The sequence below is a fragment of the Uloborus diversus genome, chromosome 10 (assembly GCF_026930045.1).
Source record: "Uloborus diversus isolate 005 chromosome 10, Udiv.v.3.1, whole genome shotgun sequence".
In the NCBI taxonomy this organism is placed as follows: domain Eukaryota; kingdom Metazoa; phylum Arthropoda; class Arachnida; order Araneae; family Uloboridae; genus Uloborus; species Uloborus diversus.
In genome coordinates, this window is record NC_072740.1 from 56,412,891 (window position 1) to 56,434,520 (window position 21,630).

The 21,630-nt window shown below is 31.8% G+C and overlaps 1 protein-coding gene across 1 annotated transcript in view; it reads right to left on the reverse strand.

Annotated features, from left to right (window-relative positions):
• Positions 1-2,907: 2,907 nt before the first annotated feature.
• The window catches only part of LOC129231259 (protein disulfide isomerase Creld1-like), a 29,028-nt gene continuing 10,305 nt past the window's right edge, over positions 2,908-21,630 (reverse strand). Inside the window, exons 4-8 of the mRNA XM_054865537.1 lie at positions 19,879-19,942; positions 8,988-9,096; positions 4,451-4,539; positions 4,129-4,354; positions 2,908-3,118 (exon numbers count right to left, since the gene is read on the reverse strand). Coding sequence (XP_054721512.1) covers positions 2,961-3,118; positions 4,129-4,354; positions 4,451-4,539; positions 8,988-9,096; positions 19,879-19,942 — 646 coding nt within the window. The 3' untranslated portion in view covers positions 2,908-2,960. The remainder of the gene's footprint in view (positions 3,119-4,128; positions 4,355-4,450; positions 4,540-8,987; positions 9,097-19,878; positions 19,943-21,630) is intronic.

Sequence of the window (21,630 nt, forward strand, 5' to 3'; positions counted from 1 at the left end):
GTTCAAGGAGTATATTATTTCAAAAAAAAACACCACATACTCATGCAATAGACCAATGTAAAAAATTATAGTGATTGTTTACCATGAAAACTCCTAATATTCCCAGAGTATTGATGTATGATCGAGCTTGTTCAATGTCCTTACATTTTATTGTGCTGGTAGTAGATTGTATGAAAATCCCGCGAAATATCACCGTACTGACATAGCATTCAAAGGTTCATTTTTGTCTCCAAGCTGAGGATGTATCAAAGTTGGCAAAAAAACTTGGCGACCAAAAGTTTGGGGATAACTGCCGAATGGTCACCAATTTATGACATCGCTTCAGTGATTATTTACCATGAAAACTCCTAATATTCCCAGAGTATTGATGTATGATCGAGCTTGTTCAATGTCCTTACATTTTATTGTGCTGGTAGTAGATTGTATGAAAATCTCGCGAAATATCACCGTACTGACATAGCATTCAAAGGTTCATTTTTGTCTCTAAGCTGAGGATGTATCACAAAGTTGGCAAAAAAAAACTTGGCGACCAAAAGTTTGGGGATAACTGCCGAATGGTCACCAATTTATGACATCGCTTCAGTCTGCATTGAAATTTACACTGATTTGCCACAGAAAACACGTATAAGACCCCTTTTAGAACATCCGAATTCAACCAAAACGGAAGGTGCACAACTAGACCTATATAATATGAAATTTCAGTCATCTAACTTTCAGCGATGCCCAACCAACTGCGCAATAGCCATATGAGATTCGCAAACCCGATACATTTGGCTCGTTGTTGTGTTCGATACTGCGAATCGAAAACTATGTTCTGGAACTTTTCAAAACAACCGGTCATCTTCATTCGGTATGTTAATTGTTGGTTGCAAATTTGGAATCAAATAGTCTGGTGCAGGTTTCTAAAAAACAGCTGGAAAGTTCGTATAAATAAAATAAGCATGTAGTAAAGTGATAAAAATTCTTGGTTTCTAATTTTTCTTTAACTGTGTTTGCCTATATTATATACAAAACTATTTAAATGCATTTAAATTTTACATTGAAATGAATTTAAATCTCTTTCTGGCTCGCAAGATTTGTCCTAACATGAGGTTAAAAAAAGGTGGGACATCATCGTTTTACCGACACACATATAGACACATCATACATAGAGACGTCACGAGAGAACTCGTGATATAATTAACTCGGGGCTGGTCAATCAAAATAGATGTATCAGCTCTCCTTTCAATATTAGGTACATATGCAAGTGCGGACGGGCCGAAAAAACTAGTGCGAGTAAAATGGAAATTCACGACGAAATTTGAGTGAAAAACTTTTTTCGATTTCAACTCTTTCTTTACTGTGTAAAAAAAAAAAAGAAAGAAAGAAAATAGCATCAATACCCAATTCTAATGGCAAGTTTTCTTTCATATAAAAAACTTAAATCATAAAAAAAATTGATATTCTTTACATGGTATAGAAATGATACCACAAACATACTTTAGTTTTAAAAAAGAAAATATTATATATGTCTTTTCCTCAGGAAATAAAAATTTCACTTTTTTCAGATATTAAAAATTATACTAACTTTGCCAGCTGTAAGAAAATTTTCATTTTTTTTTTTTTCCATTTAATCCAAATGGATGATACCATTCACTGATAAGATCCATAACGTCACTGATTACTACCGGGAAACGTTTCGGGATGTAAAGAGTTTACACCAGTTTCCTACGAAAAAAATTCTATGAATGCCAGTTGTGGTGAAAAACATTTTTAGCTAACAGTGTAAAAATATATTAGGCCTCTTAATTAAATGTTTCTCCTTCAGCTTAGTTAGGGCTCCTCCGAATTGACTAAGCTCCTATCAAGGGCAAAATATGGTCTCTAGATATTGTAGCTTTGAAGGAACTGATTGCAAATTTGTTTAACTTCGGCCATATTTGCTGTAGGAACTTTCTTGGTAAATCAGGAAAGTGCCAAGTTATTGCTACATTCATAAAAAGCTAAACCCATACCTCACTTGTTTTTTTTTTTTTTTTTTTCAATTAATTTATAAAGAAAATCATAACTTCATATAACATATAAGTTTTACTAAAGAATTCAGAAACTATTTCTGTATTAATTTCAAAACAGTTGTTGATTTGTTCTTAAAGCCATGATACAGTTGAGATAACATATTGATACTACATGCCATTTCCATTAAAAATCATGGTTTTTCCAAGAAACGTATGATTTCTTTCATTCTGCATTTTTTATAAGCTGAAAAATAAATCTATTATTTCGCAAATAGGTTCTTGGATCAAAATGACTCATTTAGGTGGCGCCTACACATTTTTTTTAAATGTGAATTATTGATTCCATTACAGAAGAATTAGTTGACGAATCACGATAATACGGTGCCTTTAATTCGAAACCAGTGAGTTAAACGTATTCTGCAACTCTGAGCCTCTGACTCCAGTAATACTTCTTCAGCAAACGAAAATACTTTTATTCAAAATATGCTGTGTGTGTTTTGTGTTCTTTTTAATTAACTAAGTACAAAAATGCAAAAGAAAGGACAATTAAAAAGTAATAAATAAAATAGTGAAATTAATTCATCCTTTTGGGGGGCACAGGCCCCCTGCCCCACCCCCTAAAATCCGCTACTGACCAGAAATATGACTGAGTTTTTCAGAGATTTCAGGAAAATTGTAACTTTTAATGCAAAACTTTCCTGGTTTTGGTTTGATATGCTATTAGCAGAAATTAGGCACATAAGCTGTCCATTATTTTCCAGGAACGTATCGAAGTTTGTTTTAGTGCCTACAATACACAATTAAACCAACAGCTTTCATGGCCGACAATAGCTCGACGATTTTTTAAACGCAAAACCACGAGAAGTAAAGTTTGCAAACAAAGCAAAGGACAAATGAGTGAAACAAATAAAAATTAATTGAAATATTTTAATACAGAATTATTATGTACAACAGCAGGAAGAAAGTTTAAAGCTCGGAATGTTCAGAAAGTTGTGCACTTGCCGTGCCAGAATCATCATTTATAGAACTTGCAGATTCAGAGTTATCATCATTCATTTTTTCACTTGATAAATTGGATGTCAAGTCCTTCATCAAAACTTTCCTTTTATAATCATCATAGTGACCTAAAATAGAAAAACAATTAATAACAAAACTTATAATTCTTTCACATACTTCACCTGACACTGTATATATATATATATATATATATATATATATATATATATATATATATATATATATATATATATATATATATATATATATATCTGTGTGTGTGTGTGTGTGTTGGGACCCAAATCTGAAATCAGAGAATGGTCGAAAAAAATGATCACATGGCAAATGGGTCACTGACAAAAGCATAGTCTGAAACTGAATTATTTCGGAGTGTGTGCACTTGAATTTGATGAATTCTTAATACGGTAAATTAGTAGTGATCCAAGTCTGCTTTTACATTCGGCAAATGAACTAAACAAATTCACATTTATAAATAATCCAGATAAAAGTCAGAAAACAACCGTTCCTCATTTTAAATGTTTGATGAAATACAATGAATCAAATGAGTTTAAGTAAAACATGGTAAAATAACAAAGGATGTAACAAGTTATGAAAAATGCAGTTGCTTATTTTTGCCAGAGAAACTGTGATGGTACTTTGAGTTACATTTGATGCCAGAAGATACGCACTTACATCTTTTACTCTCACATTGTTTTTTGTAATTGGAGAAAAGATTGAACAACACATCATGAAAAGTGAACGAAACCCTGTGAGCTTCCTGATTCCAGGGAAACCGTTCATGAACAGTTTTTGCTTCAAACATAGTCTAGTTGTAAGACAGCAACAAAATCAGCTATACAAAAATATATCAGAATCCAAAAAATCATGACCAAAAACATGTGCAGGTCGTCCGTAAAACAGATTTCAAATGGTACATTGATAATACAAAAAATAAATAGAAAACACAAATAATAACCTTAATCACTTAATCCTACTTTTTTCCCTTATGTATTATTGATAAACAAAATTAGAAGAAACACAACTCTTTTTTAATTGGAATCTTAAATGTACATAAAAGTTATTCAGATCCTTCACATTTTCAAAATCAGAGAATAAACACATAAACAATGTTACATACCAACACAGCCTTCATTAGGGACAAAACGATAACCAAATGCACACACTTCACAATTTTTTGGACCAGGTCCTCTGCAATGTCCTTTGCATGCCATGTCACATAGTTTACATGATAGACTGGAAGAACTTTCTTCTTGGTAGTAACCTTTCGCACACTGATCACATAAATCTCCAACATAACCAGCATCACAAAAACAAGAAGCAGGTTCATCCTTAGTTCCGCCATTCTAAAGATTATAAAATAAAAGGCACATAGGTAACATTTAACATTTACTTCTAAATATGTAATTATTTCTCAATGTTTCAGATAATTAGGAACTTACTAAACATTTACCATGACCACCACATGGAGTTTCAATTCCGCCTGGGCAAGGAATACAGTCAGGGCCATATGTATTATTAGGACAACAAACTAAAATTAGAAATAGCAGAAATGAATTTCAAAGTTTGATTACAGGTGGAGTTCAAGTTAGTTAATACAAAATGCTAAAAATTCATGAACTTCTTTAGATTAGCCATTATTCCCTATAAGAAATATTGTGAAAAGAAGAAGAAATGCATACCTATATTTTAAAAAGAATTGCTCCTGGTTAATATTATTAACACAATGGCTGTAATCCGATTACTAATACGATGAGAGATATTAAACTTACTTGTTAACCCATTAACGCCCACTGTCCTCATTTGAGGACAGCCAATAAATCATTATTTAAAAGCTCGATAACTAAGTTAAAACTGTAATTTCATTATTCTGAGGGTAGATGACAGCACTAAAGATATTCAATTCCAGTTCCACATTTTTGCGGTTATTTTTTAGTGTTGTTATTTGGATAGTCATTTTTCGATTTTTCTAATGCTACATGTGCCTGTTCTTTTTGAATTTTTACACCGAAAATTATCAAGGTAAGTTTTAATATTTTTTATAGTTGCCTTCCTTTAGAGTTGTATTGAACATATAAAATATAATTAAATCTTTTCCCGCTCATTTTTTGTTTTATGTATTACATAACATATTGCTGTCCTCAATTGAGGACGCTGGGCGTTGAAGGCAAAATCAGAAGAATTTTTCCGACACTAATTATTCTTCTTTGATTGGAGGTTTTAAGCACATATTTGCATTCTGTTTAGATTTAAAACACCTTAGACATCAAAAATAAATTTTCTTTTTATTTTCAGATTGTTATCCCAATAACTCGCGAAAATTATAAAATAGTATGCCTCGTAAATTTCTTACAATTGAAGAAGCTCACGAATATTTGTTCTCAGAACAAATTGAAGCAGACATAATTTCAATTCCCCCTGAAGTTGATGAGCTCACAGATGAAGAGGATATTGATGATGAAGGCACAAATTTACCGGAAATATCTGATATCACTGGTACTGTGGAGATTGAAATTGCAGATAAAGATGACAGTGATGTAGAAGAGAACTATGGTATGCCTCCACCAACCAAGAAAAAAATACAAGGAAAAGAAGAAAAACGTTAATTAGATAAAAAGTCAACCACAGTACACAAAATTGAAAGAAGAAATGAAAGCAAATGACCTTTTAGGGGACGTCTCAGAGATATGGCAACTAAGAAACATTTGAAAAATGTTTTACTCCAGAAGCTTATGACCTCATTCTAAGGGAAACCTTTAGGTATGCTGCTGAAATAAAAAAAATCCGGACTATGCTCTATCTAAAAAGGATTTGATGATATTTATAGGATTTTTAATATTTCCTGGATACCACGTAGTGCCTAGTGAAAGAGACTACTGGTCCAACCATGAGGACTTGGGGATTGACTTAGTAAAAAAAGCATGAGCCGTAATTCTTACACCCTTCAAAAAGAAAGAGTGTCCCTCAACCAAAGATAATACGAGAATACAACACGTTTATGGGAGGTGTTGATCAGCATGACTGGTACTTGGAAAAACACACAATATCCATAAGGGGAAAGAAATGATATTGGTGTTTGTTCACCCGAATGATTGACAAGGTAATGTAAATGCTTATGTTTTGTATAAGACTCTGCACAAAAAGGACACTAAGAAACAAATGTCGATTAAGGACTTTCGACGTGAAATCGCTGTGGCTTATCTGAAAAATGATCAAAGCAATCGTGTAGAAAGAGGTCAACCAACTAAAAATTCTTTGTCGTCTGGTGCAGTTTTTGAGGATGAATTAATTTTGCAATTTATAATTTTTAATTAGATTGCATGTTATACAGCTATTTAAATATAATTTTAAGAAATTCTTTTAAAAAAATGTAAAATAAGATGCAAATCACACATTTTTGCACGCTAAAACAAAGTTAATTTACTGCTTCTACAAAGAAGATTTTATATCCCTGAACGCCCAGCGTCCTCAAATGAGGACAGGCTGTAATTTTAAAATATACTTAAAATATGTTTTAATTTCAGGTTATATACTCTCAAGAGACAATAATAAGTCAAATTTATTAGATTCGTTAAAATATATTCGGCAGAAATAATTTGGGCGTTAATGGGTTAAAACTGAACATTTTCGAACAAAAATCCTTTACATTGAGTAACTTTTTAGAAATTTCAAGTTTCACCATTCACATATTGCAGTGTAAAATGACAGTGACAATTTTTTATTGTCATTTTCTGTCCATATCTTATTAGACTGCATTAAAGTATTTAATTAGCTTCTTCAACAAGGCTATAATTTATATAAACTGGTTAGCAGTTGATTGAATCACTTTATAGTTGGGGAAAACCTAACCTAGCAGCATTGTGAAGGAACACTACGCAGATCCTAATCACAGCATTACGATGACGCAAGGTTAGGTTTGCCCTAACTATAGTTGAATTTTTGGTGTGATCAGCACTTAGTGCTTTTTCTTGAATTCATTCCAAAATATCATCTGCTGTAAAGATTTCCATTGTTTCAAGACTGTTATCAATGCTAACAAAATAATCTACAGATGAATAAAAAAAAAAGAGAGACCTCTTTTTTGCGGTACTCAGATAATAACATATCATCTTCATCACCATAGTCAAAAGAACTTTTTTTCATCTCTACTACTGGTTTTAATTTTTGCATTTTTCAAATAGTTTTATGGTAGTGTGACTTTTCAATGCATGATACAAATTATAATTTGAATATAATAGATTCACTTTTGCTTCTAATTTTTCACCACCTTCTAAATAAACTGCCTAAACAGTCTAAGGAACATTTAAAACTTTTAATTACTCTCTGATCTAGCGGTTGTAAAACAAAACTGGAATTCGGAGGTAGAAAGTCAAGTACTATGTTTTATTAATTTTTCACATGGGTAAGCAAGACTAACAAAAGAATTTTTCTGATTTGTTATGCAAATCCTTTCTTACTTTCCACTAACTCATTCCTTGGTTATTTTTGAAGTGATCTGTGGTGCTTGGTTTGCAGCATAATTCACAGGAAAGTTTCTTGAATTTCTAAAGCTTAAATGATTTTCCAATCACTAATATTTTATTTCTCTGTTCTCACCCTATACCGAGCAAATAAAAACTCTTTGATTCACTCTTCTGCTATTTTTCACTTTTGAATTGAAAAGTCTGGTCCAATTTCGTTTTTAAAAATACCCAAATTTATTCATACAAAAATTATTTCTTAACTACAGCTAACATTATTACTGCACATAAAATCAGTATAACCCAAGTTTTTTGCAAATTTGTCCGCTTGAGCTTTCACAATATGTACCTTAATTGCAAAGTCAGCTTAACATTGATTTTTGAACATGCACAATAATGCTCAATCTACATCATTATTATCATTTTTAAAACCTTTTAGATTTGTGAAAAGGTCATACATTTTTGTTAGTGTTTGCTTAAAATTTCCCTCAAGTGCATACGTTACACACAAGATTTTTAGCACAATCAAATAGAAACCAAACTTAACTAACAAGCTCTTTGTTCTAGCCATGGCAATACTACAAGTGTTCAACTGCAATAGCATTTTTTTTCACTTAGCTTATTCACCAGCACATTCTATAAGTTGTACCCCCCCCCCTCCTCCCCCCACATAATTAGCAAAATTTAGAATGATTAACATTTTGCAAGCTTTAAATCTACAATAATTTTATTGCAAGAGGAGTTTTCGGTTACATTCAAATCCTGAGCAATCTGATACTTGGATGACTGTCTCAAAATCTGTTTTGCAGCTGTTTTTATTTAGCACTTTTTGAAATCCCTTCTTATTTAATAAGATAATATTTCAGTTCTTTACATAACATGACTGGGTTCCTCATGTTTTTGCACAGAACTATCATTTGGCTCATTCAGGAAGACATACTTTTTAATCATTTTTGCAGGAATTTTGTTTTATAAGGAAAATTCATAATTTATTATTTGAATGTCTGAAAAATTTATACATTATTTTTACTATATATAGTAGATAGATTTATACCATTCACAAGAGTAGTTGATTCCACTTTAGGTAAAAACTAAGTTAAGGAGATATAAATTTTATACTTGTATTTTACCAATGAATTCAGTTTTAATTACTTTCAATTTGCTTTGATATTTCTCAAAAACATTGGATTGAGGTCTTACATGAATACAAAAGAATTAAATTTTTCAGACTTTCCCTTATGTAATTAACAGCAAATACAAAAACATTTCTCACAAAATGAATAAGTCAGTATTAAATATTTAAGATTATCAGCAATTGACTCTTCAAAGAATATTTAGAGGAGTAATATTAAGCAACGAAATTTTTCAAAACAAAGTCGCATAAAAAACATGAAATATATTTCTTTCATAGATAATAAATATGTTTCTTAAATTGTACATAATATATCCTTAGGTAGCATGAAACACATTTACTTAACACACTAAAAACTACATATTGAAATGATTTATAAATGCTTACCTTGCAGTTTGTTTAAGCACAAAGATTCTAATAAGTCTACATTTTCCAGCCTTTTTGCAAAAAACCATTCTTCTAAGTCAGCTTCATGCTCTTCAGCTAGGTTATAACACTACATAAAATGCAGAAATAAAATTTCACACAACTAGGACATCTATCTTTGTACTCATCATAAACGATATGAAAAACATCATTATTGTATATGTATTATATTAATTGAATATATATATATATATATATATATATATATATATATATATATATATATATATATATAAAATTCTGATGCCGTAAAAACATTGCATAAATAATTATCTATGTAGTTTGGAATTGAAAGAAACATTGTTTAAATGCAATGTTTCAGTTAAGTATCAACTTTAGTATAACAAAAAAGAATGAATAACTTGAACACAAATACAATCATCAATCCTGTATTTAAGTCTTTTTTTTTCTTTCAAAATGAGGAACATTAAAACATTTTTCAGAATATTGAGCTAAAATGAGAAGATAAAAAAGCAGAAGAACTTCAGAATAATTTTATGAAAAGCAACATAAAAGAAACTTAAAATTCCAACAATGCTGAGTAATTGTTAAATAATGCACTACTTCTTATGATAGATATGTTCAGTTTGAAAAGATCTAGAATGTTGCGGATAAATATAGTTTTTTTTTCCTTTCAAGTTAGTATTGTGATTTTAAAATTGTATTACAAACTAAAATCCATTCCTTAACACAACCATTCATACTAAGTTACTCTTTCAATATTCATCAATTGTTTTAAAAAAAATGTTCTCAATTTAACTATTGTTAAAAATGTTTACATTTAAAACAAAAATTTAAACACCTTTTATTTTCTAGAAAGAAAAACTTCAATTTTGGATCAATTTTAAATTATTGTCAAAGATATTTTTGGAGATTATTGCGCAGTACATAAAAAGTAAAAACATAACTGAGGAACTTAAGTTCACAGTTTATAAAATTAACATTTAAAAACTATGCCAATAATAGTTTATTGCAAGACATATTATACATAATATAATGAAGCTTTAATGATTAATGAAAAAGAATCACTCCCACCTTGCTAAGAAAAGCTAAATAAGTATAGGATAATGAAGCACACACATACGCAAAAGCATATTCATAAAAATATCACAAGAACACAAGTTGCTGTATGCCGAATTTCAACATACAAGTTTGAAAAAAGCATGAATCCATAAAAAGAAAACAATAATAAGGAAATAAAAGCAAAGAGTGGCACTTATTCCTTCAAAGACGTTATTCTCACTAAGTGGTTGGATTGGCTCATTAGTAAACACAAGAGAGAACTGAAAGCATATAGAATGTTACTTTCTAGATTGACATACAGAATTTGTTTGATTTACTGCAACAACATTTACAGATTCTAAGCTGCTCATAGAAACCATGCAAATTATCAACTTTTAGCATTTATTTTTGTTTTATGAGTTAACAAACTAAATGAAAAAATTGGAAGAAATATAAAGACGTGTGTTGAATATTAACTTTCACAGAAACACTCAGTATAAATGAACCTTTAATTTCTTTTCTTAATAAAGAAACAATTGCATATGTGTACATAGACGGATACAAATACATAATGAGATATTGTTACACAGAAAAAGAAATCTTAAGAAATAGATCAAAATTTTGCAAAGCTGAACAAAATATATTTTAGGCATTTCAAATACAAATACAGTTTACTTTGAGGTACTATATGTTAAAAATGAAATTTAGAACCAATTAGGGCTGAGTGATATATGAACTTTAATGCCATGATATATCGCTCTCCAGATATCAATTTATTTGATATAATTATGCCTGTCAGATCAACATTCATGATGGTAACAAAATCCAAGGAATAAAGTTTTCTGATAATTCCTGATTGAGCTCCGAAAATTTCCCTGATTTTTCAATCATGGCTTTCACAAAGATGTAAAGGATAACAACATTGATGTAGAATACGCAAAAATAATTGCAGATATGTTTCTGGATTACGAAGAACCTTTTTACCTTTCATTGATGCAGAGAGGAATTAATAGGTAAAAAAAAATTCAACTAATGGCAACAAGCAATGTTTGAATATTTTAGTGCCTTTTTTTCATAAACTCCCTTCCTTTGGAGTAAATCCTTGTAACCCTCAAACAAGTGAAGAATTTGTTTTTTTTTTTTTTTTTTTTTTTTTGTAAGTTTTGTACTGATTTTAATAATTTTTCATTGTGTAATTGAGTGGTAATTTTTCAACATTTATTTATTAATTTCTCATACAATTTACTATTTCCTGAATGGTAGACAATACAAAGTAGACAATGCAAAAATATAATGCCATTTTTCACAATTTTGTTCTGTTTGGAAAAAAACTATACTTCTTCCATTTTGTTCAACAATGAAAATTACCAAGATAAGCAGATTTGGTGACTGCAAACGATACTTTTCCCTGATATTAGAAGAATTTTTTTTTATATCCTGATAGTTCTCTGATTTTTTCCAGATAATAAAATTTCCCTGATAATTCCCTGATTTCCAGATTTTTCATGTTATGTTACCACTCTGACATTTTACAGGAGGAGGAGTGCAAAAGATAAAAACTCACTGCATATTACACAAGTCAAATATCAACAAGATCTTAAGCAGAGGTGCTCATGAAAAAGTGGGTCATGAGGTAAACTAACAACTGAAATTTTAAAAAGCTTTCAGTCTTTTTACTTAGGATTTGCGTTTTATGGAGCAGATGTTTGGTAAAATTGTGGGAGGAGCAGAGAGCATAGCTCTTGAAGGGATGGGAAAACCTAAAATTCTCTGAATTTTATTGTCTGAAATAAGAGAACAGTCATTGGCCATCTCAGTGAATAATTATTTTAGCACACTAGCAGATAGAGGGGAGGGGCAAGGGGGCTTCAGCTCCTTTCAAAATGAAATCGTCTTACACTAGACAAAATGACATTTCGACCCGAGTTTTTTCGCCTTCTTATTTTAAAAAATCTACCAATGATTGGTAGTGACCAGGGGTGCCCATCCCCCCCAAGCTCAATGGCGCAAATTCCCCCCCAAAAACTTTCTCGCTTTCGAATCGGGTTAAATATAACAGTTTTTAGAGTGTGTAATTTATAGCCAAATTCATGGGGGGGGGGGGGGGAGCGCTAATAAATAGCATTTGAACTGAAATACCAGTATTATTGGATTGTTGATCTGCCTTGCCTTCCCAAATTTTACAACGTGCACCTTGAGTAAACAAGTTATGGGTACCTCTGAATTTTGCTACACCTTTTTTTTTTTTCAAACAATATTTTGAACAATTACAAGAAGAGTGGATTCTACTTTCTGGCTTGGGATGGAGTTATTACTGGATGTATACAATATGAATCAACACTGTAAAAAAAATCCGGAAACGTTTCTGAGTATATCGTGCAGCTGTGGTTCATGAAAGTTTCAAAAACGTTTCTGAGTATTTCGGAATCCTCTTTCTGTAATGTCCAGAAACGTGTCTGAGTATTTCGGAATCCTCTTTCTGTAATTTTTAGAAACGTTTCTGAGTATTTCGGAATCCTCTTTCTGTAATGTCCACAATCATTTCTGAGTATTTTGGAATCCTCTTTCCGTAATTTCCAGAAAAGTTTCTGAGTATTCTGTGCAGCTGTGGTTCATGAAAGTTTCGAAAACGTTTCCGAGTATTTCGGAATTCTCCAAACAATTTTCAAAAACGTTTCCGAGAATTTCGGAATCCTTTTTCCGTGATTTTTTTCTAAAATATAATTCTTTATTATAGTATTGCATACCATATCAGTTTCAATTCTTTCATATCTAAGAGCAATAATACAAGCAATTTTAGAATCATTCGTGGATTTTTTTTTTTTTTTTGAATTTCTAATGACAAATAGCATGGTTAACAGCATAACATATGCACAGTTATAAATTTTTGAAAAATTATGAAATAATCTAGTAGTTTCATTCCTAATCACAAAATCGTCGGGGAATTGGAGTGGGGGGTACCTTCTGAAAAGTGGGGATTGTTTGTTAAACAATCTTAAACTTCAGTTTTTCTCTCAATATTTTCAAGACAAACCTATCAACATATTGTATTTTTAATGCAGAACTTAAAAATATATCTTGTATCAAACTTGATAGCTTTTATCTTCGGATAAAATTTGACAGGACTTACCTATACCCTTCGCGTTCCGGAATTCGTTCACCTCAAGTCAATTTCTCTGACGAACAAAGTGTACCGAAAAGTACCAACAGAGAAATTGATGAATTTAAATATGACACCAAGTCCCCCTGCTGGAACCATTCGGGTTGATTCTTCTGTTCTTGCCCTTTTCCAGCTCATCACAAATATAAATACTTATTCAAAATAGGTTACTGATTTTATTTTTACAGTGTGCGCAAAATGCATTATATATTTTATTTATTAAAACATTGAAATCTATTACATGATTATTCCATTTCATATATACGAGAATTCCCCCCCCCCACCATAAGAGTGATGGTGCACCCATAAAATGCTATGAAGCGCCCCCCCCCCCTTGAAAAAGCAACATCATATACATTATAAATCAAAGTATCATATAAATTATAAGTCAAATACTTTAATATGGTGTAAAAGTACAAAATTATTTTATTAGGTCTTTTTTTTTTTTTTTTTTTTTTTGCTTTTGGTAAAATTGAGGCTCGTAAAACGAAAAAAATGAAGACACTTTTAAATACATATATGTATCTATTTGTTAAAGAAATTAATACACATTTAACTAATTTAAAGCGTTTCGCTAATGCAAATATTTAAAGAGATATCGTCATTTAGATAATACTGAAGCACTATGTTCCTAATTACAAGAGATAGTTTTTTTTTTTATTTCATACAATCTAGCTACACTGTTTACAAGAGAATGAAAACATGCAACCTTAAAGACGAACTATCAAACCTGACAATTTGCATATTATAACATTTAATTCATAATGCTTGATACATAAATGTTCAGCCAAATATTAACTGAGATTGACACATAAAAACAAAGTACACAATAACACTTATTTAAAGTTTTTTATAATCTACAATTCATAAATTTTACAGAATAAAACTAGACACACTTGCACTTTAAATATGTGTTCTATGTAATGTAAAATATTTTCAAATTGCAATAGTTCACAACGAAAAAATGATACTGAAGAAAATAGTTTTTTTTAACGAGAGTTATATGAACTAAATCTCTTTAAAGTAATAGAGTTGCAAAGCGTCTTACCTATTCGTCGGTGGTGGTCTTTTGCAGGCTTTGGTCACCAAAAAGGTGATTTTTATGACAGAATAAAATTCTGCCAACAAAAATTACCCATTTGGTAGAAAGAAGAAAAGTATCCAAGAAAAAAGTAAATTACCTACACAAGTTATGCGACGCAATGAATTTACATGGCGTCCTCTCGGCAGTTATTTGGTTTTTAATTTCAGTTTGTATTCCTTCCGCGAGCATGCGTCGAGAATTTGCACTTCGTACTTAAAAATAAGTGACATAGCTTCAAATTCAATCTCATGACGATACATAAACAAGAAAATATAAGACTTTAAAATTATCTTCAGTGAATTCATGCGAGAAACAAAACTTCTACTAATCCCCTTGATGAGTGTTACTTCGCATACATGAGTCAGCACTTGTTTTCATTGCGTGCTTTCGAAAGTTTCAGTTTTGATTTGCTGCTGGACTATAAAATTGCCGTGTGAGCTGCGCATGCGTCGACTCTTACTTTCTTGCTAAACGGGAAAGGTTTTTCATTATAGGAGAAAACTGCGGAGGGCGTACGAATCTGTGTATTACGGAAAACTTTTTTGTATATTCAGAGAGTTTTCCGAGATTTTTTACAGTGTATAAAATATGAATCTTATTTTATTGTCACTTAGATATGGGTTCCGGGGGTTTCTCCTCCGGAATATTTTCGAAATTGTAGTTTTAAAACCAGTTTTAGACAATCTTTGGTGATGTTTAGGGGATAGAAGGTTTGGTGTGCCCTTCCCGGTAATGTTTCAATACTGAAACTTTAAAAGTGCAATCATAGATAGTTTAACGTTATGTGAAAGAGGGCTTTTCCTTTGTTTTCAAAATTGTAGTTCTAAAAACACAGTTTTAGACTATCTGTGGTAATGTTAGGGAAAGAAGTGATCTTAGAGCTTGCCCCAGGAAAATTTTCAAAATTAAAGTCTTAAAAACGCTACCTATGGTTAGGGGAAAAGCAGTTTTCTGAAATTGAAGCTCTAAAATCGCAGTTGTAGCCGACCTTTGTGACGTTAAGAAAACGAGTTTTCGGAAGCTCTCCCGGAATTTTCTAGAAAGTGAAGCCCTGAAAACCAAATTTAACACGATTTTTAATGATGTTGACGAGAGTAGGGGGGAGGGAGAGGGGCGCTCCACTTAAATTTTCGAACTTGCAGCTTTAAAAACGCAGTTTTGATAGATCTGGATAATGTTAGTGGAAGGTGAATTTCGGTGCCATTCCCTCGGCAATTGTTTGAAATTGATACTCCAAAAACGCAATTCCAGGCTTGTCTTTAATCATGTTAAGGAAAGAGGGGGGAATCAAGGGCTCTCTCCTATTAATTTTTCAAAATTGCAGTTCGACAAATGCAGTTTTAGATAACTCTTGATGAAAAGAGGGTGTTATTCTGGCGCTACAGTGGGGGACGCTCTCCTGGAAGTTTTCCAAAATTGAAGTTACATATCCAAAAAAGATGGATTAGACACACCGTGACAGATATGTTTCGAAAATCCTCAAACATGGATTCAGCTATTCAGCACACATCGAAAATCAGAACTCGAGAATTTTAATGAATGAAATATCCTTCTATACATATCAGATATAGAAGAAAGTAAATATGATTACGAAACATAACTTAAACACCTTAAGAACAGACTGTTCTACCTCCATCAGCAAAAATTAACATTTCTGAAAGTTTTAATAAAAATCATCTAATGATAAATTGAAACAATCAGTTTAAAAATGGTAGAGAAGATGGGAGCAAAGTGAAATGAGAGAGAGAGAGAAACATTCTTCACAAGCTTAAGCTCGTTAATGAAGAAAATATATTAATTGTCAATTGAAGGGATAAAACATATGTTATTCGCAAACTTCAAAACTAGTTCTTAACGATTGTTGAGGTGCAAATCAATCAATGGAAGACTAGAGCATACTGGTCAGAATTATTACAAACAATAAAACATTTTTGGCCTCTCTCCCTCTCATTATTTTTGCACACGCATTCATCATGCATAATTGTGCTACTTCCAGAAAATTTATAAAAAGATTGAAAAGAAATCAAATCGTCTGACCCAGCTTTGAAACGGACACTTACTCCATGCTGTCTGTGATGTTCCCTTCATTGTAAAAGAGACACGGTTATTAAATTTTGGAAAGAGTACCAGGGCCGTCGCTAGGTCAAAAAAACTGGAGAGGGGAGGGGGGTACGCTTTTGGCGGCTCGTTAATTGTTTCAAACGCATGTTCCAATATGCAGAGAGGGAGAAAGAAGATTTGGCTTCTGGTTTAGCAGGGATAGTCATATTATTAGACCTTAGTACTAGTAATATAAAGTTAATCGTAAAGATAATATTCAATCAGAATTAGGAGATGTCGGAGGGCTACCTTCTTGCATTATTTCGAAATTGAAGACTTAAAAACGTAGTTTTAGACTATATTTTAAGTTTGGGAGGGTGAAAGAGAGGAGGTCCAGGATAGCCTCTCCCGATAATTTTTCCAATTTTAAGTTCTCAACACACTCGTACGTTATATTTAATTATGTTCAGAAGAGGGGGTCTGGGGCTCACCCCCAGGAATTTTCAAGATTGTTATTTGAAAAATACAGTTTTAGACGACCTATGCTGATGTTAAGGGAGGAAGAGACTCGGGGTCATCGTTCTATAATTTTTCAAAATGCAAACTTCATGCACGTATTCCCAATTGTGAATTATTTGTGATTGTGACACGTAAGGGGGGATCTGGGGGCTCTCCCCCGGGAAAAATCTGAAAACAGTAGTTTGAAAAATGCAATTTTAGATGATCTATGGTGATATTAAAGGGAAGAAAAATGCTCCCCCCTCCAAAGATTTTTGAAATTTTGAAGCCTTAAAAACACGATTGTAGACTTTTTTTGTTTAAAATCTAGTTCACCGCCAGATTCTTGAAATTAAAGCTCCGAAAACGTAATTTAAGCCAACCTTCGATGAAAGAGGGAAGGGGGAGTCTTGAAGGGTCTCGAGACCAGAAATGTTTCGTAATTGAAGCACTAAAAAGGCGAGATTTAAGACATTTTTCGATGATGTTGGCGAGAGAGAGGGCGGGAGGGGGGGGGCATTCCCTTGAGAAAATTTCGAGCTGTAGAAACCGCAGTTTTAGAAGATTTTTGGTAATGTTAATGGGTGGAGAGATTCGGAGTCCTCCCCTGGCAAATTTTCAAAATTAAATTCAGTTAAAGCAATCGTAGACGATTTTAAATACTGTTAGAGGAGTAGAAGGTTTTGGAGATCTCCCCCGAAAATTTTTCTGAATTGAAGCCTTAACAATGATTTTTTTGAGAATCTTCGGTAATATTAGGAGAACGAGTTTTGGGACACCTCAGGGAGTTTTTTTTTTTTAAATTAAAGTCCAAAAGACGAAATTGATTCGAACTTGAATGATGATGAATGATTAATTGAGAGGGCGTTTCTTGGAGGTTACGTTGAGAGCACTCTCACAGCTTTTCGAAATTGTAGTCCTAAATACTTAGGTGTAGGCTATCTTTAATCACGTTAGGGTATGGGATGGGGTTTGAGTTTGTTTTCCCGCGATTTTTTAAAAACCCAAGTTTTAAAAACTCACTTCCAGGCCAGCTTTGGGGACGTAAAAAGAAATGTTTGGAGTTCCTCAGTATTCCTTTCATTTTGGCTACGTCCCTCCTATCTTCATTGTAAATTTCAATAATTGATAAACATACTGTGGTAATATTTTTTTCCAATTTTCCTTTGCCAAACACGATAATTTGCTTGGGTTTTCCATAGTAAAGTTTTAAATTTTCCGCACAATATTTTTTTTACTTGCAATACAAGCATTTGCACCCTTAGAAAAAGGACTTTTAACATTTTGAACGGAAGTGGTAATTTTCTGCGATACCTTAGGTTTCTATTCCACTTCGTTTTATTTTAAATATGCCACCTGCATCTCTTGATCAAACATTGATTTATTTCCGATTTTTACATTCAAACATTTAGAATTGGTGTGAGTATTCATTATAATACTTTGAATCTCTCTTTGCATTTAACTGTTTTTTTTTTGCTCTATATCTCTATTTCAAATTTACTTCGGCAACCAATACATTTTTCTCCACTTAGCAATGATTTTCAGGACAACATTTTTCATTAAAAAAAGGATATACATATGGGAATGTTTCGGCGACCCCTATTCTATGGGCTGTCCTATTTATTTATGTATTTTTATATATTTTTTTTTTTTTAACTGCAGAACCACGAAGCATGGTTTTGTATAACCAGGGCCCCCGAGAGACAAAGGCGTGCAACATGTTAGTTTGGTCACCTGTCCTCCCTCCCATTATTCAAATTTTGCTCTATGCACAATGTTTTTAATTCGAGCCGAGCGCATAGTTTCCGACTTAGCAGACATACGCACGCTGCGGCCTAGTGAAAAGTGTACTGTACTGAATACTTTTTTTTGTGTTAATAAAAATATTTGAAGCGTACATTTGCTCGTCCCATACATAGATACTCTTAATAAAAGAGAATCATGGATGTTCCTAAATTGTATTTTAAGATAACATTTTCTATTCAAATTTGACAGAAAAAATACTTTTTGTCACTATTATTTCACTTGTTCATTTATAAATTACTATTTTAATTTTTCAAAACAACGAAGAGTTTTCCTTTTTCTTCGTTAGTTGCATCGCTAAAATGAAATTGTCGGCCACACTTCTGAAAAACGGGGGCTTGCTACGGCGACGGCCCTGAAAAAGTACGCGGAAAAAGTATTATTAATGCTTCTATTTCTTGTTGAATGGGTTTAAATATTTTTTCTTTCCAAAATTTAAAAATTTCATGTTCTAAATAAAAAAAACAGTTCTGTAAAAAAAAATCCCCCCCAAAAATTTTGATGGCGCAACTTGCGCCATAATCCCCCCTTGTGGGCACCCCTGGTAGTGACTTCTGAGTTTTTTTCAGTTATTTTGAATGCAAAACAAACAAAGCGCTAAACAAAGTTTTCTAATAGCACACTTTAAATTTTAAAATTTATAAGCAAAAAGGTGTTACTTTAAACCACACCAAGAATCTAAAAATGCATCATGTGTGACAAACTGTATAATTATTTAAGATAAATACAACAAAAACAAGTTTTAATGTTTTGACAAAATTTATTAAAAATACTTAAAAAACAGTAACGTCCAAGTGAAAGAAAAAGGTATTTCTCTATTTTTTATGCACAAGTGGATTCTTCTAAGCCAACTTATGGCTCTCTGTCCTCAAAAACAGCACCACAATCCACAAAAATCTTTTTAACTCCGAAACTGGCAAAATACAAATTTTTTTCTACAAAACAAGAAAAAACCTGAAGATTTCGCTCGTATTCAGAAAAATGAAAAATACATGAAAATCCATAAAACTTTCAGGAAATCTGGAAGAGTTGGCAAGTATGATACACTCATTGGGCACACAGGACTATGAAAGATTATGGATTTTAAAGTCATTATTTCAAATTAGTTTCTAGTTAAGTCCAGTCCTACTTTATATCAGAGGCATTAAAATCTGAACATTGTTACTGTTGTAGTAAATAATATTGATGTATGACGGTATATCACTCAGTCCTAGTACCAATAGATTGATGAAATTTTGGGAAAGCTACAAAATATAAATATTTACCTGGTCTTTTCCTCTACCTACATCTGCACATGTTTTCTCTTGTATTTCTATAAACCTTAGTTCACTGAAAAATATTTTAAAACATTATAATGCATATGCAAAAGTTTTTTTCAATATAAAACACCATTTTATTTTTACAGTAATATGTTATGCTTCAAAACTAAGATGTTTTTTGCATCAAAGTTTGTTTTGTGGGAAGCTTGTTGACTTGTTTAACAGCTAATAAAGATTTTAAAAACTTGCTATGTGGCATAAAAATTCGAAATTATGTTTGTTACTTAAGAAATTGAAACAAAAAGTAGTTTTAGGCAGTAAATAGTATTAAGCTCTTTAAAAAATCTTTTATTTAGGCAACATTTCTAATAATTCTCAAAAAAAAAAAAAAAAAAAAAATCATTATTATTTCCCAGATCTTGTAAATTACTACATTTTTCTAAACACATAGTACAATTTCAAGAAATTTTCTATGCAACAGTGGTATTTTAAGATACTGATTGAAATAATTTTGCATTTTTGAATATTTTACACAAAAAGCTTCAAAAACTCATTTAACATTATTCAACACTGTGCCTTTGCTTCAGTGAATAAAATATAAAATATGCCAAAAAAAAAGAACATACAAAAACAGTACAGGTTTAAAAAAAATTGCGAATTTTGGAGCGATTTCTCACTTTTTATTTAAGGATTTCATTTCTTTCTTTTTCCAACCGCTCCTCCAGATGTCTTGCTATATTTTTTTCAGGTTGTAAACATTTTAATTCAATAAAAGCAATTTTTTTTTTTTTTTTTTTGGTTTTGTTAGAGAATAGCATTGGAGGTCAGGTCACAGTAAATAGCAACAGATAGTAAAATATAGACAGATATACGTAACTGGATAGATACAGAAAGACATACACACAGGCAGATTGATAAATACCTCCGCCAAATTTATTCAAGCTTGGAGTAAAAAGGTGAATGGGATAAAAAGCAAACTGTGCATTCCCCCCATTTGCAGCTAAGTAACTTATAAGTTCATAACATTGGAGCACATTTAGACTGCTCACATGTGCCCCCAAAACTGTACGAATGTACACCATAACTCCAGGCTCATTATTTCGCTGAACCTCGCTTTGTGGGTTTTTATTTTTTATTTTTTTTTTTTTTGAAATAAGATCAGTAAATCATTATATTTACTAAACAAGATTCATACTTCAAAATAATTAATTTTCACAAAGCAATATAAAGATGTATAATTAGCATTCACTCAAAAAAATCTAGCATAAATTATATTTAAGTTTCAAAACTGCTTGATTGGCATAACTGGAAAAACATTACTACCCATTACTTCAACTTTTATAGGAAATTGGATGGATTACGGTGATGTCACTGAAATATTATTACAGTGAAACCTGTATAAGTTGACCACTTGTAGCACACTACTTTAGTGGTCAACTTATAGAGGTTGAATTATACGACAAGAACTAATTCTGTGCCTGAAAATAGCGGTCAACTTAGACAGGTGTTCAACTTATAAGAGTGATCAACTTAACAGATTTTACTGCATTTAATAACTTTGATATTTATTTTTTTTTAAGTTTGGGAAAATTGAATGGTTTGTATGTGCCTCTGCTCAAATCACCTCTCTCTCTTCTCTTGTATTTTTTGTAAAAATGTCAATAAGGTATTAAAAATTGAGAAGCAAATTGCCACAAGTTAATTAAAAGCGGAAATGGAAAAAATATATAAAATTTTGAAAATAGCAATCGCACGGCA